This window comes from Spironucleus salmonicida, chromosome 3 (genome assembly GCF_000497125.1).
Source record: "Spironucleus salmonicida strain ATCC 50377 chromosome 3, whole genome shotgun sequence".
Lineage (NCBI taxonomy): Eukaryota > Fornicata > Diplomonadida > Hexamitidae > Spironucleus > Spironucleus salmonicida.
The window spans coordinates 1,171,506-1,197,406 of NC_090598.1; the positions used below are offsets into that span (position 1 = coordinate 1,171,506).

A 25,901-nucleotide genomic window follows, 5' to 3' on the forward strand; every position below is an offset into this window, starting at 1 on the left:
TGTTATATAACACAATATTATAATATGCATATATATAAAACTATGTATTTTAATGACATCTTTTGGTAAGTCATAAAAAGAAATTATGCAGATTGTTAGAGCTAGATCTCCATCAACACGCTCGCCTACTATGTACTAAAATTCACCTAAGTCATTTTTTTCGTTGGATACTTAAGTCAAAATAGGGACACTAATCAAAGATGAGAAAAAACGTTATAGCGTTAAAGTTTATCAACCATAAGAATCAGAAATCGAAGTTATATCTGAAAATGGTAACCTGTCTAATTTTGCAACAGAACGTGAAGAAAAGTTTGTTAAAATTAAATTTACTGTTACGGCTAATGGTAAAGGTGCACAAACAGATGCTGTTATAGTGAAATCAGGAGATCAGGAAGTCTCTAGAATACCAGTATTCTTTAATGTCGTTGTAGATGTCGATACTATTAAAAGAATAAAATAATTAAGAGAGAAAAAGCAAATGGAGAAGTTGGGATACTGATTTATATTATATTTGTATTTTAATATTTACCTTTCAAAGATGGAATAGGTCACAAATTTTGAATTAGACATGCTTCGTCATTAAAATAAACAGTTAATGTAGTTATTAGAAAATATATAGACTAAATAATAATCATTAATACCTAGTAAATCATAATAAACAAAAGAATCTTAGGACATATTGCAGTAGTCATTTAAAATCCAGCAATTAACAAAATAAGTAAATTCTTACTAGTTATAAATCACTTCTCTTCAATCATAAAATGATATGCTGTTGGAAAAGTTGTAACTATGCTCAAATCCTCAATAAATTTATTAATAGGCATAACACGCTTCATAATTAACAGAAAATGCATTATAAGAATAAATTATCAGACTAAAAATCAGATGTGAAGAGTTATAAAATTCAAAAAAGTTCGAAATTAGCTAATCTATATAATAGGGTTGGTAGGTTATTTAAAATAGTCTGATTAATTCAAATGACGTTAATAATGAGTCAAAGACTGTTATCATTGAAGGTGAAACAAATAGATAAAACTGTGAGGAAGAAGAATAAGATAAGGAATCGTATGCTACTTAATAGACAGATGACGGTTAAGATAGGGAACAAGAAGAAGGTCTAAGTATAAGTTTGCAAAAAGAGTTTTAAGAACCAATATAAAAATAATTATCAGCGGATATGTTTGTATAAGAAGAACCATAGGAAGATTAGGAAGATTTTATGTTCTGAATATTTTGAATATTTACTTTATATTTTATATTATATTTAACAAACGAATAAATTCCCACTCCAAAATTCAAATATGAGTGAAGCGCAAAAGCCTCGTTTAGTATTTTTAGTTCCTAATTCTTCGTCTTTGAATCCAGATGTAGACTTTAAAAATCTATCAAGGTAACTATAACTTAAATTCTCTGTATCAACGACAAATAATTTAGAGACTGTCTCAGCAGATGAAATTTTATTTATTGGACCTGGATGTGACAACCTATCAATAGCAGATGTTGCAGCCTTACGTCAACACCGGTCCAATGGAGGATCTATATTTATTTGCCTCCCAGGTGCTGACTCAAATTAAGCATCAGAAGAATTAAATAAATTTTTGTAAAGAGCTGGAGTCCAATTAGTAAAGTATGACTCAGTTATTTAATCAACATATGCACCTGGATTATATCATCCTACTCACGTAAGTATTTCACAATCTTCATTTTTATGTTAATCTCTTATTACCAAGATCGAGAAATTGAAGTAATAAGAAGACTCTTCTACCTCATCTGATGTCTAATTTGTGTATCCTTAAGGTTGTTATTTCTAAATTTAATCTCCACCTGCTCACCCTATTTTATCTACTGGTGAAGGTTCTTTCCCAGTTAAACAACCTATTCTTATAGCTCATGAAGAATTCCACTCTACAAAAGCTTCTAGACTTTTAGTTTGTGGTTCTTGCTCAGTTTTCAAGAATGATTGGATCAAAAAATTTGATAATAAACATTTAGCAGATGTATTATTCAGTTATCTCTCACATGATGCAGATGCTCCAATTCTTTGTAGTGTATAAAAGGATTCTAATCAATCTATCTAGTTAGAAGAATAATTTTTTGTACCTGATACTTAAACTCTTGCTACAAACTTCCGTGCATGCCTGCATGCACCTGATACTCTTCCGGATGACTTCAGAGATATGCTCGATATATCTGCCAAATAAGAAAAATCTCTTCTCCCACAAGTAGTTAAACTATACGAATCAATGGGATTCCCAACAAATGAACCAATTTTGAAGTTGATAAAACCGTCTTTTGAGCGACCAACTCCTCCTCTTGTACCAGCAATTATTTCTCCTGGTTTACCCGAACCTCCTGGTGTTCCATAATTAGAACTTTATGATTTAGATAATGAATTAGCTTCAGATTTAACTAGACTTAGCAGACTGGCCTTAAAATGTAAAAATGACGATTTAGAAATATTTATTGAATCCGCTGGTGACTTATTTGGCATTCCTGGTAATGCTAAAGAGATATTGTATCATGTCTTAAAGACATCAGTAAATTTCAAGAAAGCAGAATTTTAAAGAAATGTCAAATGAGAATTTTATATATTATTATATCATCATACACGAATAATATCATATTTAATTAAAGACAAATAATATATAATTTATTTATTATATTATTGAACGTAATATTTATATCTTTTTCCACTCCAAATTTCAACAAAAATGGACTCTTCCTTTTTTCTGCTGAAGTACTGCCCACCTTTACGCAAGATTTTCACAAAGCACTTTGTGCTTAAATTTCTTATTTCACTTATCTATACAACCGGTTTCTCGGCAGTTTCCCTGCTCATCCTGCCATCCTCCCCGGCGCTGGCCCAGAAAGATACCTTTGTCAAGCTGCTCACACTACCATTTATTTCAAACATTATTGCCATTTCTTCTTCATCCTACATGTTCTTACCAGTTACTATTCTTACGGTACTGATTTTCGTCCCTATTGATACCCCAAATTTCGTTTTATGGCTAATATCGGGCGTAGTTTTTGTCAAATTTTCAACCTTCTCTGCCGAGCGCTTCACCCACGTGGACTACCACTATTCGTCACGATCTGCCCTGCTGGGAGACTCGGTCAAAACCGCATTCAAGCGCACCTTTCCACATCTACTAATATGGTAATTTCTGAAGCAGCCGCTCAGTAGTTTCGACCTCGTAGCAGCGTATGCGTTGCTTCTTTTTGCTTCCATTTCGTTCGCATAACCTTTGTTCTTTGGACTACTGTACGAACCCGTGAAGCAGATTCAGAATGATCCGATTCGCCTAGCAACTATTTCTGCAAATCTGTCGTGTTATTTAGCCTTTCGGGCAGATAATAATCTGAAATATCACAATCAAATTTAGGAGCTTCAGAGGCTTCAAAAAGAGAAAGGAAAGAAAGCTAAACTAACTGAACCAAGAATTAGGTTGATTTTGACGTCTCGAGCCGATAGTTTCGTTATTTCACAGACTATTTGTGCAATTCAGCATTTGATTTAGACTGATTTGTAGGGTTCGCTAAATAATACATAATAATTGGTTAGTCCTGCAATTTAACTTGCTGAAAAACTACGTTCGTTGTTACCCCCTCAGAACTCGTTAACACACCTATTTGAAGCTAATGTTGCCGCTCCTGCTCCTTTGCACTTTTTCCTAGATTTCTTGACGTTTGCCGCCACGGATTCATTATCTAGAAGTTTTATTGAAAAATAGAACTCTTAAACAATTTTCAGAATTAATTAATTAGTCAAAAAATTGAACTAAGTTTATAGTGGGGAAACTGTGTTGAAATTAAATTAGATGGTTATGATGTAGGAAAATGATGACTAGTTGGAATTTGATTAGGAACAGCTGTTTGGATTTGGTGTAAATGGTTTAGATATGGAGAATGATAATGAAACTAAAAAATCTGAATTTAATATTATCAGCGAGGGACGCAAGAAAATTAAGCTTACTCCATTTTAGTTTGTTTCGTTATATTTGTTCAGCAATTTAACATTTGACTAGCTTATCAATGATCCTGATGCTATTCAAACCTATTTATAACAGAAAGCTATTTTGAAGCTTTAAAATAAAACTAATTTTATGCATAAACTTATCAATATATTAACGTTCAAATAACTTAGACATTTTGCTGGTGTTTAAGCAAGCTGCTCTGAAGATTTAATTGCGTTGAGATTCACGTTAGCTGCTGTTTCCGATGTGTGTTTTGGGTTGAGAGGAAATTAGAGCTATTATTTAAGCAAGGAAGCTGGGTTTGAAATTCTAAAATGTGTAATGTTTGCAGTTTTAAAAAGTGGGCGGAAAGGGAAGTAAGTTGACTAGGTCCTTACCGGTGTTAAAATATAAATGAATTTAATGCGTGAATGATAAAATTTACTTTTTCGTAATGAACAATATAAATTTATTTATTCTATGGTCTCTGTAAACTCAATAAGTACCTATTATACATAAAGTGGTGTAACAAATTTATATAATTACAATATTATACTAAATTAAGCAATAATAACCTAATTTATTATTGATATAACTAATGAGAAATTAGGAATAATTTGTTAATATAAACGAATCTTTAATTATTTATAAAGATCAATCTTAGATATTTAAAACAGTGAACTTGATTTGAATTATTTTTTATTATATCAATTAGAATCTTTATTAATATTTGGTTACTAAAAAAATACTTGCATTTCAAAATAAAAATGATTTTATTAGTTGCATCTTACTTATATTCTCTTTTTAAATAGAGTTAGAAAATAATTATGCATTTAAAGTATTTAAAGAGCAATTAACTCTATAACCTAGCCTCCTGGTAATTGATATCAACATATTATTTTGATAATTTATAATATATATTAAATATAATTATATAATTATCATAAGATAGTAATATCATTGAAATAAATTAAAAACAAAATAATACGTTTCATATATTATATAATAATATAGGTATTAGACGTTACTTTTATATATAATTGATTAATTTAAATAAATAAATTTTAAAATAATATATTCAAATATCGACCAATTAATAAAAATGACAGTAAATGCAGTTCTCATCACAGATTAGTTTGATATTCCTATTTATACTTATTATACAGAAGATATGGAGAAAACTGAGATATAATTTGCTTTGTACGCTGCACTAGATTATTTTTCGATACTATCTGAGAAAAATGAGACTATATCAGAAGATGCACAAACTTACGCAATTTTTACAAGCTATAATCACAAAATAGTTATATATACATCAACATACATATAAATGTCTGATGCTATTTCAGTTTTGATGAAGTTATCCATTAATTGGTAGAAAATAATATTAAATCCATTTTTTTCAAAAGATACTGTTCAAGAACTGGCAGTTTCATTATATGAGTGAATATTAATACTGGTATAATGCATTATTTATCTATTACTAAAGCTATAATTTAAGAATCAAACCTAATTAAACTATGATATAATTCGTCAGCCTAATTCAGTTTAATGAACAAATAAATAAGACACATATACAGCTATAACATAGACTAACTTGATTATGCTGAACTTATTGAGAAAATCTATATAAAAAGAATTATTAAACTACCAGATATTTCACTCAATATCATTAATCCATTTAATTTTAGCGGATAGCTTTCGTTTTGAAGTTTATAAAGTCGTTAAAAATGATCGAATCGGGTTACTTCCAATCTATTAAATCTAAATCGTGTCTAAAAGCGATAGGTCATGTCCTTCTGCAAGATTTTTGTATTTTATCAGACTTCTATCTATTTCACATTTAATTGTACTCATGATTAGATTTATTTCATCATCAAATCTATCATTTTCTTTTTTATCAAAGAGCTTTAATATACATTTTTCTATCACAAAGCAACTATATCTATTTTCAAAAATAATTTGCTCTATTCCTGTAAATAATAATATTTTTATTAAAAGCAGTATTTAATTAAAATTTATTAAATCATCATAAATAAGTTTTTCTAGTAAATGCGAGGCGTGCTTTCCAAAAACTAACTCCCTTGCATTAGTAATTAATGAATCAATTATAGAGTCTGGACAAAGGGGGTTTGCTAATATGTGTTATATTACATAGTTTCCAGTAGTCGAATTAGCTATCTGAACTATGTTTTAATTTATTTAAACAACAAGGTGCGGTGGGATAGAATTGTTTTTCAAGAGAATTCGAAGTGGCCATGATGAATGTTAATGAATAGCAAATAATAATAAATTTTAGTTATCAGATAGAAGATTAAAAAAGTAGTCTACGATAAATGGAAATTGATTTATGACATATTAAATAATATGGTTTCCATACTCATTAAAACAGAGCTAATAAAGATTCTCCATAATTTTAGGAAGCAATATGGTATTTGTCTAGATTGGATCATTAGCCAAAACATTTTGAATATAAATTGATCCCTAGTGCGTCTTAGATAACGCCACAAACTCTAGTTCTATATTAGTAAGCTCTGGATTAATCTTTGCTGCGAAGGAATCACTACCCTAGAAGCATATTTCTGGAGATCGCTCATAAACTTTGACATCCGACAGATCAGGCTGGTGCTGCAACGAAAACTTGGTCATCTTCATTTTAAAAAATAAACGATATATTATACAAATTAGAGCCAATTTACTTATTTTTCAACTTTGTAAGTTATTGAAATTACATCTTTGCCCCCGAAATCTGCCCACTCCCAATGTCTTACGATCTGAAGGACCACGCATTCTGCACCCAGAACGACAAGACACAGCACGTCGTCGTACGACGGATCGAGCCTGGGAGCGCATTCTACGTGCAGAACTTCGGTTCAGGGCGACTCTTTCCAGCGCGGCTCGCGGAGCTGCGGCCCTTCGACCTCGAGGTCGCGAAGACGCTGAAAAACAAGAAGACACTCGCGTTTGTAGAGTAGGTGCTGGAGGGCAAGGTGCTCCGGACAGCGCAGAAGCAGTTCCTGTTCGATGGCGAGGTGCTGCGCGAGCAGCCGAAGCGGCGCGGGACGCTGCACAACGCGCTGGAGCTACGGTTCCGGCTGCCGCACTTCCTCTTCGCAGCGCAGCTTCCGCAGGTCCGCGTCGCCACGGAGACGCTCCAGGTGCAGCAGGAGTCGCTGTCCACGTACTTGAACGTCTGTAACAACCACTCCTGTATAGTGCTCCCAACGAGCGCAGCTGCACAGCTGCTGGAGATGAAGGCGCAGCTGCCGCTGGCGCCCGCCGCGCCCCCGAAATCTGGCGACTTGCTGGGCGCTTTGGCGCGGGTCCGGCGCGGTGCTGTGGCTGCGCCACTGGCCGAGTTCCAGCGCGACTTCCTGGCCGAGTTCGCGCCCGTGTTCTCGGAGGGCGAAATCGGCACCGCGGAGGCCGTTTTTGCGCTTTTCGGGTCAGGCGATGTGCGCCAAATCGTCAACTTTTGCAACTCGCTCGCACACGAGCGCTACGGCCTCCGGGAGCGCTGCATGCTCGTCTGCATCGTTGATTTCCTGGGCCAGCGCTAGTACCAGTACTTCAAGTGAGCAGCGTATTTTTTGTTTTCAGTGTATAATAATGCAAAAATTTAATAACGGATTTGTATATATTATGTAATTTTAATGATAGATTTTCGGTAAGTTACCGTTTCTTTATATGGAGGCCTAACTTGCTTAGGTGCAGGAATTTCTTAAGTGCATATAACTAAGTTCACTGTTCAATGAAAATATGTTTGACGCAATTAAATATTTCTCCAACATTGACTCCTCTATAAATACGTAATTTGATAATTCTGAAATAGAGTTTTAGGTTTTAGATTTTTTCACTAAGGAAATGGAAGAATCTGCTTTGCAAGGTAGTTAGGCATGCAGACCTTTTAAAAATTTCCACTCATTTTAAGATAAATACACTAACAACAATGAATTTTTCAACAGTGATCTTTTCCACCCAATGCCTTCTGGGGATTTACCTTTTACAGATCAAGTTGTTTAGTTTCAGTAAGCATTTTAAAATAACGAAAATATTAGAGTTTAAATTACAATATATTTAAGGCAACTTAATTCTCATGCATAGATGAGTTCTGAAAATGCATTTAATTCGATTTTTGAAGATTATTCTGAATGTTTATAATATTTTAGGGCACAATCATCTAGCACTCTAAATGTATCGTAAGCTCAAAGTAAACAAGATATTTGTAAATTAGATTAACAACATAGCACTTCCTGGGGACCGAAAAAATTAATAATGTTTGGTTTATTATTTTGTCTAAGACCTATGATTCTTACTATTTTATATGCTGTCAAGGTGTCTGACCCAATTAATTTACATTTATTTTAATCATACAAGATAGATTAATCCTCAGCTTCAAAATAAAAGCAAGTAAATGAATCGCCATTAATATGTGATCCAATTACCAATGTTATTAATGAGTTTGGTGGATATTATTTCTTTTATGAATTAATTGATGGCATATATAATTTTCTCATGCTAGATGAATGCTACAAACCAGATATTTCCTATTCAATTTATCAATATATATTAGAGTTTATAATGATTATTCCTCCTATTTTAGATTAATATTCTTAGGTGTTTTCCTGGAAGTAAGATAATCAAATATATAAAGAAATTAATGATAAAATCAATAAAATTTTAGAGAAAACAAAATCTTTAACATAATTCGCCACTTCAGGCTACTTAGAACAATATAATGACGAAAATGATCTTTTATATAATTTTCCATCAAATACTATTATATCATTATAAGAGTTATATTCAAAGGTTTCGTGCGCTAAAAATGGGAATTATGAAGAACTTAACCTATTTTTTGAATAAATTCTGATGAATTAAATAAAATAGTAGTAAAAATCAATACCTAATTCCATTTCTTATATTTTAGGTTTAAGAATGTGTTTAGATGAAGAATATCCGAATTAGTTGGATTAATATTTAGAATAATCAATTTTGAAAGTATTTGGTTAAACGAATCCAAGAATCTCTTTTTACTTATCAGAGTAGTTTTTAAGTAGTTTTTAACCATTTTCTCTGCGATATGTAAATACAGTTTTTAAATTTGCAGAATTTGTTTATTCCAAAGATATTTATGAATTAACAAATAATCAAAAAGCAATAGCAGCTTCTAGATAGGGTATAGCCTTAGCCCTTAAAAATTATTAGCAAGATTTGTAGGAAACTACAGTATAAAAGCATTTGATTGATGATATTAAGAGTATTTCCTCAGATTTGAAAAAGTCCTAGTTAGATATATCAATTCAAACATTTAGTCATTTACTCAAATTTTATATTTAATTGATTGAATAAAAAATTATACTCTCATAATAAGAATTACAATATTATGACGATGAGAACCTTAGTTCCTTAACAATAGGTGATCAGCTTGAATCGATAATTGGTACAGAAGAATTTAATTTGTAGTTGGTATCATTATTTTCAAAGTTTGAATTACTACATACTGAAAAAGACTTTCAAAAATAATAGAAATATAAAATAATGTAGGTTAATATTTTATAAAAATAACTAAAAGATATTACAATATTAGTGAATACATCAATACCTGAAATATAATAATTTTGGTAATTAGATATCAGTAATATTGAATGCCCATAACTTAATATTACTAATGAATTAGATAAATTTTATTTAGGTTAATCATCTGAATATGATTCGTTTGGTCATATTTATATTAATATTTTATAAGAATCCAAGACATGTGTTAGTTAGGCTATTATAGTAGATGAATATGTTATTATCAATAAGGCAGTATTAGATGTTACTATCACAAACAAACAATTCACGTTGAATAATTTTGCATTTTTATAAGAATTAGAATAATAAGACAAGTATAATGTCGTTATTAAAATCTATCCTATTTATAAAGTAAAAGTGGATTAGTATCTACTACCAATTGCCTTCAAATAAAATTAAAATTATACTTATAATGTAATTTAACCTAATGTGAATTAATTAAGAGAACTAAGTTTTACGTATTAAGAAACAGGATAATGTTCTCTTAACAATTAATCATGTAATGCATGTCAATTTAAAGGTATTTAGCATTTTAACTTTATTTCAGGAAGATTTAACTAATATTTACATAATTGGGAAGAATTTTATAGTCAATTTTTCATTCATTAAACATAGAAGGATATTATTATTTAAAGTCTGGATATGTTATAATTTAATTTTGTAGATGATGATATTATTGTTTCAGATTTCACGTCATTGTTATACTTATTCAAATATAATTATTAAGGTGATCTATAAGTTGCTTTTACTTAAATTGCAATTGTGCTACTTAGAAAAAATTTGATACGTAATACTAAGGCATCCGCCACATATGTTAATAATATTATAAAAGGTTATGACGGTGATAAATTATTTGAGTTTCTAACGAAAATAATATCTCACTATTATGAAAATGATAAAGAAAATGTTTTAATCTAAAAGCTAATGTCACTAATTGGGAATGTGTCACCATTTAATATTAATTCAAAAGTGTTAGTTTTTGATAAATTTTCATTCTAAAAATTTGTTAGAAACCAATATACTGTTATTTACCGTATAATAGATTAACATGGAGTTGGTATTAATTTAATTCCTGGCGTACGTAATATTTTTGTAAAAAATTCAGTTATTTAAAATTAATAAGTTGTGTCTATTAAATTTAAATCAGAATTAAAGCTATCATAAGTTTGTTAAATTTTGTATTTAAATTACAATAGAATTATAGATTTAGTATCAAATTAATCTGATATTGTGTTTACGAAGGAGTGTGTTAATGTTAAAGTTAATGATATTTTGGTATCATCCATGTCTTTGTCTCCTTTTGTGAAAGCAGAGTTTAAAAACAATCTATTGGTGGTTTATATTGAATAAAATCAGATAGAAGTATTCATAAATTATATAATGTAATAGAAGCTCATATAATAGTCTATATTCTAAACAGTGAATCGAATGTTCCCTAATAATCTGAAAAAGAATTGCTTAAATAACAGATTTGTTATCGTCTCCAATCATATTTTATAATTCTTATAATCTTCAGAATCAATTTTTGTTCAAAAATCTGAAGATTATAAGCTAGATATTGCTGACTAGATTTTACGTCTCAAAGGTGATAAGGAATTTAGCCCCATCCACAACACGTATATTAAACCCTCATCACAAGAGAAAGTAGAAAAGTAATTAAAGAGTTAGCTTGAGTTAATTTAGGAAATCCTGAAATACTATTCCATAAAGTTACCTGAATATTAAATTATTAAAAAATTGATAGCGCTTTTAGAAACAGGTGAATTTGACAATCTTTTAGATTATTATCCTCAACTTGCTGTAAGTAAAGTTATTTGGGATAAAATGACTCATACTGATGATGATTTCATTATTGAGATTGAATGATAATTTTTCACTCATTTTGGAAACGCTTCCGTAGCTCAGCAGCTCTTATTTCAGCTAAATAATTAGAGCTTTAAAATTCAAATTCCGTGAGCTGTACATTTCCAGCTTGCCCTTTAAGAATAAAATCTGTGCAATTTATTTCATCTGGATTTTCCCTTAACTGTTAGTCATTCAATAGCCTTTATATCTATTTAAGAGTAAATTAGAGGTGGTTTTCTTTGGAAAGCGCATATTATTCTGCTTTAAGATTTTTACCTAACTTTTATTGTAAATCATCAATATAAGCTGCTCCCATTTTAGAGCGTTTAATAATACGCGTTTATCTTGATAAGGCTTCAGGAATCTCTTTCGTTTCGAATGCTTTAGCATCATTAAAATTTGCTTTAAATTTATGCTCATATACATTGTGAATTTTGAAATTCTTATCTCGGGCGGTCGTCTTTTTAACCTTTTATCCCATTTTATTTAGCCTAGCCATTATAGAAATGAAAAAAGGAACGCTAGAACAAGTAATATAACAATATAACAATTAATAATTTTCATTTCACTTTTTTTTCATTTCACCGCTCCTCGTGCATGCCTCAGATCAGCCGTCTTTAAAATTAGAGGAAAACCTACTCCACCCCTAAGAGAAGATTTGAAAAGTCTCGTATCATGTCTGAACTTGAGCTTGCTGGTAAGTATGGTCTTCGTAACAAGCGTGAAATATACCGTGCACGTCTTGCTCTCGCTAAGATGAGATCTGCAGCTCGTAATCTCCTTACTCTCGATGCTCACGATCAGAAGCGTGTTATTGAAGGTGATGCCCTCCTTCGCCGTTTACATGCCCTTGGTGTTCTTGACGCTGAAAAGAATGAACTCGATCACATCCTCTCTCTTACCGTTGAGAATGTTCTTGAGCGTAGACTTTAAACCATTTTAGCCAACAACTCTACCACCAAGTCTGTCCACCAAGCTCGTGTTTGGATCCGTCATGGACATATCCAGATTGGTAACCAGATCGTTAATATCCCCAGCTATCTCGTCAGAACCTCATCTGAATAACACATCCGTATTTCCGAGAAATCCGCTTATGCTAAGTGATAATTTAAACTTTTACTTAGCTTTATAATAGTACACATTAGTGTAACTTTCAATTAATTATTTTTAAAATAATAAATACTATTAATAATGATATAATATATTAATAACCCTCTCCATTTTTCATTCCTCAAAATGAGCCAAAGATTTCGTTCATACTATGCTGATTTTATGACACTCTTACCTGAAGATCGAAATAAATCTTCAAAACAATATGATACTGAAATATAAGAAATATTCTCAAAGTAGCGTGCCGAAAATCATTTATCAAGACCTGAAAAATCTCAAGCATTTTACGATGCATAATAGGCAAAGCAAAATGCTAAAAACGAAGAGAGAAGAAATTTAGTAATGAAGTCTAAGATGGAAAGCAAAGCAAAGAGATAAAATTAATAAGAGGAGAATGTAACTATGGATTTTGGTGTTGTTGATACTGATACTTTACGTCAAGAAAAAATTAACAAGATTTTCAACGATCAATCAAAATCTAAACTATCGAAGACAAAGGATGAACTGAATAAGGCAAAGGACATACAGTCTATGAAAACAAAGGCTGAAGACGGTGATTTATCCGCCTTGAAGAAGTTAAAAGAATTTGAGACAGAAGCTGCGTTGTAAAGAATATAAGGCCAGAAAGTGCACGATGATGTTTCTAGACTATAGAAATCTATTAAAAACCAAGAATAGATGAAAAAGAAAAGGACAAAGGAGTATGATCACAAGCAACAAATCAAGGAGGTTCAAACCTTAGTTGCAGCTGGCACGAAATACCAGGACGCTAAAAAGTCTATCTTTTCAGACAAGAAGCAGCACCCCAAAAAGTGAAGTCGCCTTGTGAAATATTCTCTTTTGCTGGTTTCATAGTTCCTACATACCTCCTTCATATTCTTAGCCCCTCAAAACGCTCCTACCCCATTCAGCACTCTCGCTCTCTGGACCGTCGAATTTATAACTTTTACCTTTCCTTATAATATAATATAATCCAATTTGAAATTCAATTTCTACTCCTTTTAGCTCCTTTTCATTTCCAGTAACGAGCACGCCTTGCACACCCAATTATCGCAGCAGAACGAGCGCCTTGAGCGTTAGCGGGGCCTACACGATTAGAACCGCATCGGATTCTGAGAATATGATAGCGTCCTTCAAGAATTCTGCACCTTTGAAAGAGTCTAAATTCTCCAAAACAAAACTTTCTATTTTTGAAAAATCTACTAATTTTTGTTGGGTTTCTGGGCCAAAAAGGGCAAACTAGTTAGGTGTTTCGCAGTGGATGGATGCACAGCTCACAGAGTGGAACGAGAGCGTTGCCTGGAACTTTTTGTCAAGCATAAAAATGCGCTTTTTGAGTTGCTTTGTGGGTGTTCCAATAGTGTAGAATATTCCAAATTCGGCCTAGGAGCCTATTAGTGCACGGTAGGCGCCAGCGGAAAGATGTGTTTGGAGCGTAATAAAAATGAACATTTTTATTTTTAATAAGATATATAATATAATAATCGTAACATATTGTTTTAAAAATGATTCTTCTCGTCGCCCGTTTAAGGACCGCGACAACGTTTACACAGGATAGTTTGGTTAAAGAATTTGCATCTTTTGGTGTGTTATATACTGGTAAAGATCATTTTGAAGTGGTGTAAATCTTGAATTAAATTTAAAAAACTGTTCCAAAAAAGCATTTCCCAATTCTGCATGCTAAATGTTAAGAAAATACCAAAATATGTGATTAAATCGATAGTTTGCCGAGTTTTGTAGTAAATAATATAAGTCCCAAAGGTTCACCTTCGATCAGGTATAAAGGGGATTTTTCTTATTAGGACTTAGAGATATTCATTAGAAATCACATAACCGCTCCTTTAGGATAATTTACTGACTATAATGGCTTTAATAAGTAAATTTCTGAAAATAAAACCGAAATTTGGTCCTTTTTCAGGCTTTCTAAGGATGCATATGAGACCTTTATAGTGTACGATATTTGTATAGAATTTATGTAGATAGTTACACCATGCTTGATTTAAGATTATAATGAAAATATTAAGAAGTAAATCAATAATGTATAGTTTACAGATTTCTTAGAAGAAAACGAATTTACGATTGTAATATATAGCAATGGTGTATTTACTAAATACGTTGGCGAAGTTTCAGTTCTTGCATTACGGAGATGGTTTAGATTTGTAATAGAAAGAGAGTAACTATGAATGATTCAACTCACTTAACAATAGTAAATGGTGATTCCATATGAGTTTATCCAAGTCGATATACTGTTTCTTTACAACCACATACCTACTCGTAACCTCCACAACAGGACCATATAACTTCATCTCCAATTTCTGTTAAACGTCCTGGGTGCTCTCTGGTAACTTAACAAGTATTCCTTAATTAAACTGTTTTAGTTAGATAAGATCCTTAACTCATAACAACTGGCAAAAATTATTCATATTGTTCTTCCTTTTTAACTTTATATTCTGCCCCAGTTGCAGTAGGCCCATAGTATACTTTTGGCTACTTTTTATGTTGTTATATTTTAATATATTCATTTTCTGCCTATTAAGCTAGTTTTTTCTTATCTCTGTAAGCTGTGGTATCCATAAAATCAGCTAATGAACTTTAAGTCACCTTTGGTATGAAATCTTTTCGCTATGGAGATGGTGCTCTATAATCAAAATCTTTAAATTCTGGAAGTGGAGAGCCTCTTTACATCATTGCAGTTCTTTTTGTAGAGTTCAAAACTTTAACACCAGATTCTTTATATCTAAGCGCTGTTGAGGTGGAGATCATAAACTAAGGTCGTGATTTAGTTTATCTTTGTATTTCATTCATTTTGGCGGATTAAAATTAATTCTATATTATACACTATTAAAATTTATAAAAAATATTAGAACTAATTAATTAATAATATAATTAGGTTAATCTTTCACCTCTAAATATGACAGTGTCAAAATAAGTATATTACTTTTTTGGGACGTGTGGTATCGTCATTACCTAATCTGTAATACTTTCACTAATTTTTAAGAAGAAGATTAATAAATAACTACATAGTCCTACATAATCATCGTATTTATTTTATTTTATGTTTACGATTTTTTTAACACTAATGTTAGGTATATTATCTTTATTGACTATGTAAATTGATTATAAATGTGGGTCATTATGTGCTAAGGTTATTCGTATGGGTTTATCATTTAATAGAAAAAAAGTTATTCTAAATCTTAACATCGAACATACATTTTATCAGAATAAGTTTTATGTTTACTTAGAATTTTGTACTAGTATTATCTCAATTTATTATCTCATTAAAATTTTTACTTAAAAACAAATAAATAAATAAAATAAAGAATAATATTTTAGCTAGTATTTTAATATCAATGATAAAACAGAAAACTTACTAAAAGCTATAGCAAATACAGAAATACCATTCATATCAGTATCTAATACTGAATATGTTTTTGGTCTTGATCATCTTTGCCCATGGACAGGTAGAAATATATCTCATGAGAATATGCTACAATTTATATATTTTTTAATTCTGGCTACTATTGGCACGGTTAGTAGACTTATTCGTTCGGTTATAATAATTATTTAAGAATACAAGTTTTTAAGACTAAATTTTCCAGACTTAAATAAATTTCTTTTAATACCAGCATTGTATGCATCATTAGATGGAAATTAGATTTTTATATACTTTATTGGTATTTTATCAATAGTATTTCTTATTGTTGCTGGAGGATAATGTATTTATTAGGTCTTCTTTAATTCTCGACATGTTATTAATTCAAGTCTACGATAAAAAATATTTGATGTTTAAAAACGAATAAAAAATAACACACTTGTTGTAGTTTGTTAAAATGATACTTATATACTTATGCCATACCCAATAATGAAAACTTAAGAAGAGTTATAGCTTTGGAAAGATAGTTTAGGGTAGATTATCTCTACAGATGATATTAAATCGGCAATTGTTAAATGCACAATAGGATAAAAAATTAAATACTTAAAATCATTTTATTCTAAGTGATAATAATATTATTATACAATATATTTATATTATTAATATTGCAATATTTATGTCAAATTTAACCTCAACCTAGCTCATTACTAGTCTTCATGGCAGTTTATCAGAAAGAGTGTTAAATTAATCTTAATAAAATAATAAGTAGGCTATAAATCTTATAGAGTCATTAACTATCAATATCAATACTATTCCAAAAAGAAGACGAATTGATAAGTCCTAATTATAATCCTTATAATCATCCCTTCGTGTCAAGGATACTTAATAAGAACAAGATATATATGATGAAATATTATCATTAGAGGCGGAGCAATAAAAATTAGCATCATTTTAAGATTCTTTACTTATATAAGAAACTTAAAAGCAAGATATGCACTAAGATAATATTTAATAAGGATTTGAATTTTCCTGTATTTTACTCTAGGAGCTTTTCTCAGCTAATGTTATTATTGAGTGAAATATTTGTCTCACTTTAACTAATTTGCCCAATTAGTCAGCTGAATAATAAAGAGTTCAGTAAATATTGGATTGGTCTGTGTATATCCAGGCTAAGCTACCACATAAGTTGTGTAGATTTATTAATAAAATTGTCTGATATTTGAATAAAATGGAGTTTACACGGTTGACGTTAAGAGAATAAAAATAAATCCCGTTTATGATTCAAATATATGCGCAGAATACGAATCAGTGGAATAAAAATTAAATTGTGGTTCTGGAGATTTATCAAAAGCTAAAACAATGTTTTTTGTCGCATAAATTGCGCCAAAAAGGTTTTAAGATAGGTCACCAGCTGTAAATTTATGGTTAAATACAAGTTTCCCATTCTTTCTGTAAATAACAAATTAAAGCAATTAAAATGTACTTTTGTTATTCATTTTATATGTTATTATTTTATACATTAATTTATGATATACAGTTAAATGAAATATAGTAAACTAATTTCTAATATTTGGGATGTTGTAATAGGTTCAGTCTAATAGTTTAAATTAACGGATTCTACACAATATATTTAAGGAAATTTAATTGATGTTAGCTTGGTCTGTAATTTTAAGCATGTATCAATTAATATTAAATTAAATGAGAGTAATAGGCAAATATTCCATTCAATAGGCTATGGATTTTAAGGCTATGATGATGATTAGTAAAGAATATATGTTCGAAACTACCGCTCTTTCATATTTGATTAATTTTAATTATTGATTACTTAAATAAATTAAGAAAAATAGTCGGGAATTAAATCATAAAATTTAATATTAGGTTAGTTACTATATTTCATTAATTAAGAATATGATATGCTTCATGAATATAATCTTAATAAAAACTAAGAAATATAACCTTTAAATAAGTAGTAGTAATTATTTAATGTTTGGAGGCTACGATCTAACAAAAAGGTTATTGAAAATGATTCATCTATTAACAAAATATAAAATATAGACTAAGATTTTACTTTGTAGAATAAACTCGATTTGATTTAATAATTTTAAAGTATTTTATAATAGTCGATATTTGAACAACAGAGTACAAATTCCTAACTTGAAGAAGCATATTAAAAATTTAATAACCTTTTACAATCTAAAAATCATCATAAATCATCATAAAATTTTGTTAACTAATTTTCTAATAAAGTATTTTTACTAAGAACTGATAAATTCGAATAATGGAAAGCTAGAAAAATTGTTGAGGATATTGACTTTATTGTTAATATATTTGTTATTTAAAAGTCATAAATTTAATATATGTCTTAGTAATTAGAACAATACCATTAAATAAATAATTCTTTCGTATAAAAATTATATAACTATTGGTTTGAACCTTCGTATAATGGACATGTATACTTATATTTATAGTTAGAATATATTTAAACACCATCTGTGTAAAATTTAGAAAATTAAAATCATTTATAAAATTGTAATGAAGATGATTTATGGGAAATTACTTCATAAATTTTTATTGGGTTATTAGAAGTATAGAAACATAATTTAGTCCATAATAACATTGATACGCGCTCTATTCACTTTAATAGTTAATTATAAGTTAAAATTTGTGATTTAATACCAAATGTTACTTCGACATCATAATATGATATTATTCTTTTATCTCAATTCTTAGAAAATTTATGGAAGTATAAATAAAATTAACACATTACTGACCTACTATTCAACCTAGAAGTAACTAAACATTTAGGTCTTGTTATGAATATGAATCCTTTATAACAAAAATTATAACAATAAGGATAATTCTATACGTTAATTTAAAAGCTATCATCCAAAACTAATTAGTAGAAAATATATTCCACACTTATTGAAGTATTAAAGAAAAAACCATTAATAACATGTATACAATTAAAATATCATGAAATATAGTAAAAAATATTAATGATTATAACAAATAATTTAGAGTTTTAAGTTCAATAATATTAACCAATCTTAGAGATTAATTCACAAAATTCGAATTTTTCTTCATAACAACCTCCAACTATTATTTACAATAACATATAATATTATAATATATTGGAGTATCCAGTTTTTTACTATTTTTAATAAAATTTAGACATACCTATTACTTTTTTCTCTCATAATTATAAATTTTACTGCTTCATTGATATTAATTTATATTAAAAAATACAATAAGTCAAAAAATTATCTAAGTTGATTTTCGTTGACTTTTAAATAAATACTTACTCTATTTATTTGTCTGATTCACTTATATTAGAAATAATGATCATAAATAACTATGTATAAATAAAAATAATAGTATGATAATTATACAATATTAGTTTTGAATTTTACAATCATTTTGATATTTCAGCTATTTCACGGAACCGCTAGTATATTAAGTTATCATAGACAGATATATTACCAACAACATGCAACTATAATCTTCCTCTAGAAAATGCAACCAAAGTTCTATTAAGATCTTACGCAAATTTACTTGGAAAAGAATTAGCTAACGATAGTATGATTATATCATTTTCTAAACCTTAGAATTCATCGACTGTGAATGATTTAATTTAAAGATGTGAATTAAGAAGTTATATTTGTTTCTTATACAAACTAAGTACTGATATTTATGAAGGTTTATAACTTTATAATAATTTATCATATATTTCCTTAATCTTTAATACTTCTTCAATATTTGTCTCATTATCATATTTTCCTTTAACTTGATAGCCGAAAACTGAATTTTACAAATTAGGAATTCCATCTTCAAGAGATTATTATAGCTTTAATGGTAATTTAACAGCATAAATATCGCGATAAAGGTCACATATTTACGAAGTTGTTCGCATCTAACAGTTTAATAAAATTGAAGGTGCCTCGTGTTAAACTTATTTATGAAATAAACTTTCTTATAATCCACAATTTGTTGATAATTTTTCATCCTTAATAACTGGTGGGAGTTATAATACATCTCCAATTTATATAATTTTAGCTGGAACTAGAGGTACTAATGAAGCAATATTGTATTCAGCTACTCTAGCAGCTTCTTCAATAATCAAAATGGATTATTTTCCCAAATAAGGAGATTATTATTAAATTCCTGTAATTGTTCCAACAATAATATCAGCTTTTTATAATAAAGCTTATTAAAGAGTATGATGTGACTTAAAGTGACATATAATATTGGAAAATAAATGATAATTCTTTTCCATGACAGTTTTTAAGTCTTATAATTTTGGATTTCTTAACTACTAAATAAGATTGCTTCTATAAAGATCTTAGTAAAACAACTATATATAACCCTCCATTGTGAATTAATTAATTATTTGACTTTAGCTTTAACTACCTAATCTATATATAAAAGGTTTAATCAGCGGAAAATTCTCCTTAAGCAATGCTTCTGCCATTTAATCAGTAGCATTATTAGAGTGTGCAGTTAGAATAATCTAGTGATGAGGAGTTTAGGCGTGCAAAAATCCAATATGTTCAGTGTGATATGAAATTCTAGGAAATTACTGCTTCATAAAAACAAATTTTTAGTTTATTTTCCAGTCTTTTGGGACATACCAATGTGAGTTAAATTATAATAAAAACGCTCTGATAATTTATGCAGCAGTAAAAGTTTTACCAGTACCTGGTGCACCAATAATATATAGTAAATCAGAACATAAAATATGTATAAGACAGGCCATTTGAGCTGGCTTCATTGGCTATATCATCTTGTTGAGTTATTCATTGAAAATAAAATTAAAATTATTAGCAAATATCCTATATTTTTCTAGATCTAAAGATGGCGAAAACTAAAATATAGAATTGTATAATACTTTCTATACCTTCTCTAAATTAGTGGCGTCTTTAAGAGTAAAGGATAGAAATATGAGGGTTTTATTTGCTGTACGAAATGTATCATTTCGCTATAATTATAAGACACACAATGAAGGTAAATGTGTCTAAGATTTAACTAGATCAGTTACTGAATTTTGGTAAATTTCTGCGATAAGAATTTCTTTTAACAGCTATAAAGTTTGAATATGGTTATAGATACTACCGTGCACTTAAAAAATTAGGTAACTTCCATCATTTAATGGTGAGGATATTGTAAAACCTTAATTGGTATACACACATTATACTATTCTAAAAAATATAAATATTTAATCTTTCAGTTAATAGAAGGCTAAATATTAATCTTATTATTATAGAATACTCGTTGAAAAACAGTTTTTAGTCAAGTTTATTTTATGACTCTACTAAATTTTTAAAATATCTATACAGATTGATGTGATAAGGTCAATTTAGGAATGCTATACTTATGAGAATATATATGTTTTATATGAATAATGATAAAGAAGGGAATGAGGAATAAAAACTAAATTATTAAAGTGACGATTAATTAGATTAACATCATCAAACTGAGTAAAAAATTTTTCATCAATTTGATAGGTTGATATTGATGTGGTAAGCTTCCTGTTAAAAATAAGTAATGATAAGTACATTATTGTTTCCTTCAAAAATAATTATAATTCTGTAGAGCATTTTACGAGACATTTATTGAAGAAACTGAATATATTTTTATCTTTATAATTCTTATAAAGATAATTTTCAACATCAACTAGGAATTTATTTGCCAATTCTATTGGTGAATTAGATAAAAACACTATAAATAAATTAGCTTATTCAACTACATCATTAGTATCCTTTAGATTACGAATACCATCTACAAAATCTAAAGTCATGGTTTAAATTACTTTACTATCAATTAGGTCAAATGCAAAAATTGAATAGTAAGAAGAATATAAAAATATTATCTGTTGAAATTTAGAAAAAAGAATTCTTCTAAAAGAAGTCGAAGGTATGCAAATAATAACTTTCAAAATGATTTCTATTAGAAGAATTCGCTTATTATCTTTGAAGATATTAATTATTAAGAATTCATCAACTAGTAGCTATTTTTATTCTAATTATTGTAAATAATAACTTAATAATAAAAGAATCGAAACATAGATTTCAGTGTATTATTTTTTAATGTAATATTCATACAGTATTATTTAAATATGATTAATATTAAGTAAATTTGAAAGTTGCTTCAAAGTAGTAGTGGTATACTTTTAGCAATATAAGTCAGTAGCAATAAAATCTTCTAAAGTATCTATATTTTTTAATTTTTATACTACTTTTAACTATCTGGATTAAGAATCTTTGAGTACTACAAGATATATTGCTATATAATCATTGAAGTCCATTTCAAGATATATAATAAATAAATATAAGTATATAATAAGTTATTATCAGTAACCAGTTCCTTTAAGAGCTTCAACAATTTTGAATGCAGCTTCATTTGCAACACCCTTAGGCTATTCAGGGCCGTAACATACTGCGATTGTAGATTAGTTAGGTGTTTTGTAAACAAATGCGCCAGCAGGGATCCAAGGAGTGTCCTTATCCGATTTTCCAGCTAAGATAATGATCTATTAACCTTCATCATCTTTTTCGTCCATATTAATGAAGCGCATGCGCTAATCATTAAAATTAACACCATTAGTTTTCAAATATTCAGTCCCCTATTCAGTGAATAAAGAAGGAACAATACCATCAGGCTAAATATTCATGACATTACATACCATCTATGATTCATAAGGATAGATAAAACGGCCAGATACCAATTGGTTTTAGTTATTATAGATAACAACAGCCATTATTTATGTCTACAAAGAGTTAAGATAACCGTCAACCCACGCGTCCATTTAAATGAAAAGGGAATCAAATCTGAAATTTATATTTCCTATAAATTTATATATTTATAATTGTAAATAATGCCAGTAAAAATCCTTATTTGGTCTGAGTACGAAAACAATCTTCTTTTATAGTCTTAATCTGGAAACGTTAATAACTGGAGCTATGCATCAAGTATCCTTAAAAGAAATAACTTTAATAGATCTCCTCACGATTGTGAATAACATTGGAAGCGAGTATTAAACCCAGATATTTAGAAAGGACGCTTCAAAGAAGAGGAAGATAATAAACTACGGGACCTAATATTAATTTATGGTTATAAAGATATCCCTCTTCTAAGTGAGAAAATGCAAACCAGAAGCTATCTGTAGATACGAAACCGTATCAAATCCCTTAAATTAGATCAGTAGATTGTCCATAGAGGTAGTACATTGACGGTGGAGTAGGAATAAATATTGATAGCATACTTCAGTGGGTGAGTTAGATTTTTGCCATTAGTTTAAAAAAATTATCTTTAATTTTATTATTTAGTCTTATGATATGAATAATTTCAGAAAATATCGTAGTAGGCCCATGTATATATTCTAATATTATCATTTTAACTTTACTAATCAAATGTGTATCTATCAAATAACTACTTAACTCCAGAAATTAAACTCAAAGCTCTCAAAATAATATATAATTTATATACATATAAATTGAATACTTATAGAACATAATATTCGCAACTTTTAATATATAATATTGATATCTTCACTTTACTAAATTATCTCAATAATAACAAATATGGACCTGCAAAACCAGTTTGCTGATCTCCTTCAGCACAAACCACCGCCATGCGACCTAAATCAGTTCTATGGGATAGATTATAACCTTTAAATAGCAATTTCGCTAGCAGATCATATAAATATTCCGTTTGGCGTTTACAAGTAAAAACTACGCTCAGCGAAGCTATACTGGACAAAGGAGCAGGATAGCGCACTTTAAATTGCACTGCAGGATCATCCAGAAAATTGGAAATTTGCAGCGCAGGAAGTTAGCAAACTTGGCGAAAAAAATTCTCAGTAATGTCAGCAAAGATGGCGCCGAGTCCTAATGCCAAAATTAGTCAAAGGCCGATGGAGTACGGAAGAAGATTCTGAGCTTCTAACACTCTTAAATATTCACGGCACAAATTACCTCAAAATTGACAGTCTGATGCCCACCAGATCTTACGTCCAAATCCGAAATCGAATTTAAAAATTAAAAGGAAAGAAATGAAATTACAATTATTATATGAATTAATTCACATCATCAAATTTTAAATATGAAACCGAATAGCTACGTCGGCCACCAGATGAAGAAGTACTACAACTCTCTAGCCAAGAAAACAGACACCTACTACTACGCAAAAGCTTTTACAACAGCTTAAAACGACCCACCGACTTTGGTGCAGTTGCAGGCGTAGGAAGAACAGTTTCTGCTCCAGTCGATCCAAGACGCACACGGGTTCACATCAGGCGAAGCACGTAACGCACACATGAACATCGAGCAGTTCCTGGAGAAAACGTCGCCGTCGCTGGTTAAGCAGAGGCCTCTGGACATGCTCAAAAACATGAAATCGATGGCTAAAACACAGACCGAAATCGTCTGCGACGCTCAAAAAGAAGCGGAAAATGAACAGCAGAAGGAACTCGAATTGCAGCAGTTGGAACACATCGCGGAGGTCAAAAAGACATCCGTAGCCTTCGGTGCGCAGCTTTCCGAAAAGGAGCGGAAAGGTCTAGTATAACAAACGCAGTTTCTGAACGTGTAGGACGAGCGACTACAACACCAGAGCCTCTCTGAGTACATTGATGGGCAGTACATTGTGGCTTCCTTCATCGATTTGAAGGCCTCGTCGCTCTATTTGCATTATTAAGAGGTAATGTTCACTGTCGATTTCGTCAACAAATTCATCATTTCGTAGGAGTTCTACGAGTTCGTGCAGGTGAACACCACTAAGTGCGAGTACAAGCATGCCATCGACGTGTTGGTCAAAAATTGGAGCCAGAATTTAATGAAAAATTTGGTAACGCTGATCGAGGTAAAAGTGCAGGAAATGAGGCTTCCGGTAATCCAGAAACGGCCCCGTTCGTACCTGCAGATGCTTATCGGGTCCAATTCCGCGTTCGTTCAGTTCGCGGTATCGTACATTGTCGCCAAGCTGTCCTAGTACACTATTATGCCAGACCCGTATTCACGTTTCCCGATCTTGCAACCTCCTGGGAAGCACGAAAATCTCTTAGTGAGCATATTTTGATTTTCACTCGGCTGCGTAGCATACTCCTGAGATCACCTCAGCAACCCAGAGAGCGTCGCCGTATCTATCGTACAAATCTTCTACCGAGCCATAGCAGGTTATTTCGTCTCCCGTTTGAGAGTAAAAAATTGTGTCATTTTCCTTCAATTTTAGTAAATTTGACGTAGCTTTACGGAATACCGCCATAGTTGTATCACGAGGTATAGTCAAGTAAACATACTGGTGTGTAGGATCTACACGTAGTGTAACGCGGAACTTTATCAGGTCTAGTTCTGATGCGTAACGATCCAGGTTCTCCTTGCTGGTGGGAATTTGCATTAAATGATAAATGCATATGTATATATTAATATAAGATAATATTTAAATATTTAAAGACAAACGATTCACGTACTTAGTAAAAATCATTAAAATATTGTGTTAACTACTTGTGGGTTGTACATTTTCGATACATCAATGATATACTTTTCAAATAATAGATCGTGTTAAGCTAAAAATAAAAACGATACCTCCAGGTCATCAACTGATAAAATAGCTATGTTATGTGACAAACAATGGTATATTAGCTATTCTTATGTATTTGAGAATATATTTTAATTTTTAACAATGAGTAATCCCTTATTGCTAGTAAAAACTTAAGATACATCTGCTGTTGTTTATTAATGTTACATAAGTTCTTAAAGCTCTAAGGGAATATGTACTGCAATATTTATTTCTGGAAGATTAAGAAGAAAAGAATAAAGGGCTGTTTTCTATATTTTTGTTTTCATTTTTTAATGTATGTATAGTTTTTATATATTATATAGTCTTTTATTTTGTTCATTCGTAATTATTTTAGTTGAACACAATAAACTTTGCCGAAAAAACTAAGGGCCCCCAAAGTGCAAAACTATAATTAAATAAATCTATAAATTTTCATATAATTATATTTCAATTTATAAGTTTTAGTATCTAAATACATGAGATTTCCTTAT

General features: G+C 30.1%; 25 protein-coding genes across 25 annotated transcripts; 16 read left to right on the top strand and 9 right to left on the bottom strand. All coding sequences in view use genetic code 6, as the record gives it.

The window, feature by feature from the left end:
* Positions 1-52: 52 nt before the first annotated feature.
* Positions 53-499, top strand: SS50377_23035 (uncharacterized protein; the record flags this gene model as incomplete). Its single annotated transcript, XM_067906907.1, has 1 exon — positions 53-499. The coding sequence occupies one exon, from the start codon at positions 53-55 to the stop codon at positions 497-499; it is 447 nt and encodes a 148-aa protein (XP_067766175.1).
* A 39-nt stretch (positions 500-538) lies between these two features.
* SS50377_23036 (uncharacterized protein) lies at positions 539-1,228 on the top strand (the record flags this gene model as incomplete). Its single annotated transcript, XM_067906908.1, has 1 exon — positions 539-1,228. The coding sequence occupies one exon, from the start codon at positions 539-541 to the stop codon at positions 1,226-1,228; it is 690 nt and encodes a 229-aa protein (XP_067766176.1).
* Positions 1,229-1,301: 73 nt separating this feature from the next.
* On the top strand, positions 1,302-2,579 carry SS50377_23037 (Intraflagellar transport protein 52; the record flags this gene model as incomplete). Its single annotated transcript, XM_067906909.1, has 1 exon — positions 1,302-2,579. The coding sequence occupies one exon, from the start codon at positions 1,302-1,304 to the stop codon at positions 2,577-2,579; it is 1,278 nt and encodes a 425-aa protein (XP_067766177.1).
* A 132-nt stretch (positions 2,580-2,711) lies between these two features.
* Positions 2,712-4,391, top strand: SS50377_23038 (Transmembrane domain-containing protein; the record flags this gene model as incomplete). The annotated part of the gene is made up of 1 exon (XM_067906910.1): positions 2,712-4,391. The coding sequence occupies one exon, from the start codon at positions 2,712-2,714 to the stop codon at positions 4,389-4,391; it is 1,680 nt and encodes a 559-aa protein (XP_067766178.1).
* A 667-nt stretch (positions 4,392-5,058) lies between these two features.
* SS50377_23039 (uncharacterized protein) lies at positions 5,059-5,403 on the top strand (the record flags this gene model as incomplete). Its single annotated transcript, XM_067906911.1, has 1 exon — positions 5,059-5,403. One exon carries the CDS (start codon positions 5,059-5,061, stop codon positions 5,401-5,403), a length of 345 nt encoding a protein of 114 aa, XP_067766179.1.
* A 212-nt stretch (positions 5,404-5,615) lies between these two features.
* On the bottom strand, positions 5,616-6,605 carry SS50377_23040 (uncharacterized protein; the record flags this gene model as incomplete). The annotated part of the gene is made up of 1 exon (XM_067906912.1): positions 5,616-6,605. One exon carries the CDS (start codon positions 6,603-6,605, stop codon positions 5,616-5,618), a length of 990 nt encoding a protein of 329 aa, XP_067766180.1.
* A 113-nt stretch (positions 6,606-6,718) lies between these two features.
* On the top strand, positions 6,719-7,534 carry SS50377_23041 (uncharacterized protein; the record flags this gene model as incomplete). Its single annotated transcript, XM_067906913.1, has 1 exon — positions 6,719-7,534. One exon carries the CDS (start codon positions 6,719-6,721, stop codon positions 7,532-7,534), a length of 816 nt encoding a protein of 271 aa, XP_067766181.1.
* Positions 7,535-7,643: 109 nt separating this feature from the next.
* SS50377_23042 (uncharacterized protein) lies at positions 7,644-11,396 on the top strand (the record flags this gene model as incomplete). Its single annotated transcript, XM_067906914.1, has 1 exon — positions 7,644-11,396. The coding sequence occupies one exon, from the start codon at positions 7,644-7,646 to the stop codon at positions 11,394-11,396; it is 3,753 nt and encodes a 1,250-aa protein (XP_067766182.1).
* Positions 11,397-11,403: 7 nt separating this feature from the next.
* Positions 11,404-11,874, bottom strand: SS50377_23043 (uncharacterized protein; the record flags this gene model as incomplete). Its single annotated transcript, XM_067906915.1, has 1 exon — positions 11,404-11,874. One exon carries the CDS (start codon positions 11,872-11,874, stop codon positions 11,404-11,406), a length of 471 nt encoding a protein of 156 aa, XP_067766183.1.
* A 98-nt stretch (positions 11,875-11,972) lies between these two features.
* On the top strand, positions 11,973-12,479 carry SS50377_23044 (Ribosomal protein S9; the record flags this gene model as incomplete). Its single annotated transcript, XM_067906916.1, has 1 exon — positions 11,973-12,479. One exon carries the CDS (start codon positions 11,973-11,975, stop codon positions 12,477-12,479), a length of 507 nt encoding a protein of 168 aa, XP_067766184.1.
* Positions 12,480-12,566: 87 nt separating this feature from the next.
* Positions 12,567-13,301, top strand: SS50377_23045 (Surfeit locus protein 6 family protein; the record flags this gene model as incomplete). The annotated part of the gene is made up of 1 exon (XM_067906917.1): positions 12,567-13,301. The coding sequence occupies one exon, from the start codon at positions 12,567-12,569 to the stop codon at positions 13,299-13,301; it is 735 nt and encodes a 244-aa protein (XP_067766185.1).
* Positions 13,302-13,334: 33 nt separating this feature from the next.
* On the bottom strand, positions 13,335-13,937 carry SS50377_23046 (uncharacterized protein; the record flags this gene model as incomplete). Its single annotated transcript, XM_067906918.1, has 1 exon — positions 13,335-13,937. One exon carries the CDS (start codon positions 13,935-13,937, stop codon positions 13,335-13,337), a length of 603 nt encoding a protein of 200 aa, XP_067766186.1.
* Positions 13,938-13,990: 53 nt separating this feature from the next.
* SS50377_23047 (uncharacterized protein) lies at positions 13,991-14,668 on the top strand (the record flags this gene model as incomplete). The annotated part of the gene is made up of 1 exon (XM_067906919.1): positions 13,991-14,668. One exon carries the CDS (start codon positions 13,991-13,993, stop codon positions 14,666-14,668), a length of 678 nt encoding a protein of 225 aa, XP_067766187.1.
* A 10-nt stretch (positions 14,669-14,678) lies between these two features.
* Positions 14,679-15,290, bottom strand: SS50377_23048 (uncharacterized protein; the record flags this gene model as incomplete). The annotated part of the gene is made up of 1 exon (XM_067906920.1): positions 14,679-15,290. The coding sequence occupies one exon, from the start codon at positions 15,288-15,290 to the stop codon at positions 14,679-14,681; it is 612 nt and encodes a 203-aa protein (XP_067766188.1).
* A 106-nt stretch (positions 15,291-15,396) lies between these two features.
* SS50377_23049 (Palmitoyltransferase) lies at positions 15,397-16,485 on the top strand (the record flags this gene model as incomplete). Its single annotated transcript, XM_067906921.1, has 1 exon — positions 15,397-16,485. One exon carries the CDS (start codon positions 15,397-15,399, stop codon positions 16,483-16,485), a length of 1,089 nt encoding a protein of 362 aa, XP_067766189.1.
* Positions 16,486-16,534: 49 nt separating this feature from the next.
* Positions 16,535-16,936, top strand: SS50377_23050 (uncharacterized protein; the record flags this gene model as incomplete). Its single annotated transcript, XM_067906922.1, has 1 exon — positions 16,535-16,936. The coding sequence occupies one exon, from the start codon at positions 16,535-16,537 to the stop codon at positions 16,934-16,936; it is 402 nt and encodes a 133-aa protein (XP_067766190.1).
* Positions 16,937-16,946: 10 nt separating this feature from the next.
* SS50377_23051 (Longin-like domain-containing protein) lies at positions 16,947-17,354 on the bottom strand (the record flags this gene model as incomplete). The annotated part of the gene is made up of 1 exon (XM_067906923.1): positions 16,947-17,354. The coding sequence occupies one exon, from the start codon at positions 17,352-17,354 to the stop codon at positions 16,947-16,949; it is 408 nt and encodes a 135-aa protein (XP_067766191.1).
* Positions 17,355-17,384: 30 nt separating this feature from the next.
* On the top strand, positions 17,385-19,238 carry SS50377_23052 (Protein tyrosine kinase domain-containing protein; the record flags this gene model as incomplete). The annotated part of the gene is made up of 1 exon (XM_067906924.1): positions 17,385-19,238. One exon carries the CDS (start codon positions 17,385-17,387, stop codon positions 19,236-19,238), a length of 1,854 nt encoding a protein of 617 aa, XP_067766192.1.
* A 32-nt stretch (positions 19,239-19,270) lies between these two features.
* On the bottom strand, positions 19,271-20,611 carry SS50377_23053 (AAA domain-containing protein; the record flags this gene model as incomplete). Its single annotated transcript, XM_067906925.1, has 1 exon — positions 19,271-20,611. One exon carries the CDS (start codon positions 20,609-20,611, stop codon positions 19,271-19,273), a length of 1,341 nt encoding a protein of 446 aa, XP_067766193.1.
* Positions 20,612-22,204: 1,593 nt separating this feature from the next.
* SS50377_23054 (Profilin) lies at positions 22,205-22,660 on the bottom strand (the record flags this gene model as incomplete). The annotated part of the gene is made up of 1 exon (XM_067906926.1): positions 22,205-22,660. The coding sequence occupies one exon, from the start codon at positions 22,658-22,660 to the stop codon at positions 22,205-22,207; it is 456 nt and encodes a 151-aa protein (XP_067766194.1).
* A 69-nt stretch (positions 22,661-22,729) lies between these two features.
* On the top strand, positions 22,730-23,128 carry SS50377_23055 (Myb-like DNA-binding domain-containing protein; the record flags this gene model as incomplete). Its single annotated transcript, XM_067906927.1, has 1 exon — positions 22,730-23,128. The coding sequence occupies one exon, from the start codon at positions 22,730-22,732 to the stop codon at positions 23,126-23,128; it is 399 nt and encodes a 132-aa protein (XP_067766195.1).
* A 307-nt stretch (positions 23,129-23,435) lies between these two features.
* SS50377_23056 (Myb-like DNA-binding domain-containing protein) lies at positions 23,436-23,909 on the top strand (the record flags this gene model as incomplete). The annotated part of the gene is made up of 1 exon (XM_067906928.1): positions 23,436-23,909. The coding sequence occupies one exon, from the start codon at positions 23,436-23,438 to the stop codon at positions 23,907-23,909; it is 474 nt and encodes a 157-aa protein (XP_067766196.1).
* A 46-nt stretch (positions 23,910-23,955) lies between these two features.
* Positions 23,956-24,930, top strand: SS50377_23057 (uncharacterized protein; the record flags this gene model as incomplete). The annotated part of the gene is made up of 1 exon (XM_067906929.1): positions 23,956-24,930. The coding sequence occupies one exon, from the start codon at positions 23,956-23,958 to the stop codon at positions 24,928-24,930; it is 975 nt and encodes a 324-aa protein (XP_067766197.1).
* Positions 24,931-24,933: 3 nt separating this feature from the next.
* Positions 24,934-25,248, bottom strand: SS50377_23058 (uncharacterized protein; the record flags this gene model as incomplete). The annotated part of the gene is made up of 1 exon (XM_067906930.1): positions 24,934-25,248. One exon carries the CDS (start codon positions 25,246-25,248, stop codon positions 24,934-24,936), a length of 315 nt encoding a protein of 104 aa, XP_067766198.1.
* Positions 25,249-25,331: 83 nt separating this feature from the next.
* SS50377_23059 (uncharacterized protein) lies at positions 25,332-25,697 on the bottom strand (the record flags this gene model as incomplete). The annotated part of the gene is made up of 1 exon (XM_067906931.1): positions 25,332-25,697. One exon carries the CDS (start codon positions 25,695-25,697, stop codon positions 25,332-25,334), a length of 366 nt encoding a protein of 121 aa, XP_067766199.1.
* Positions 25,698-25,901: the final 204 nt, after the last annotated feature.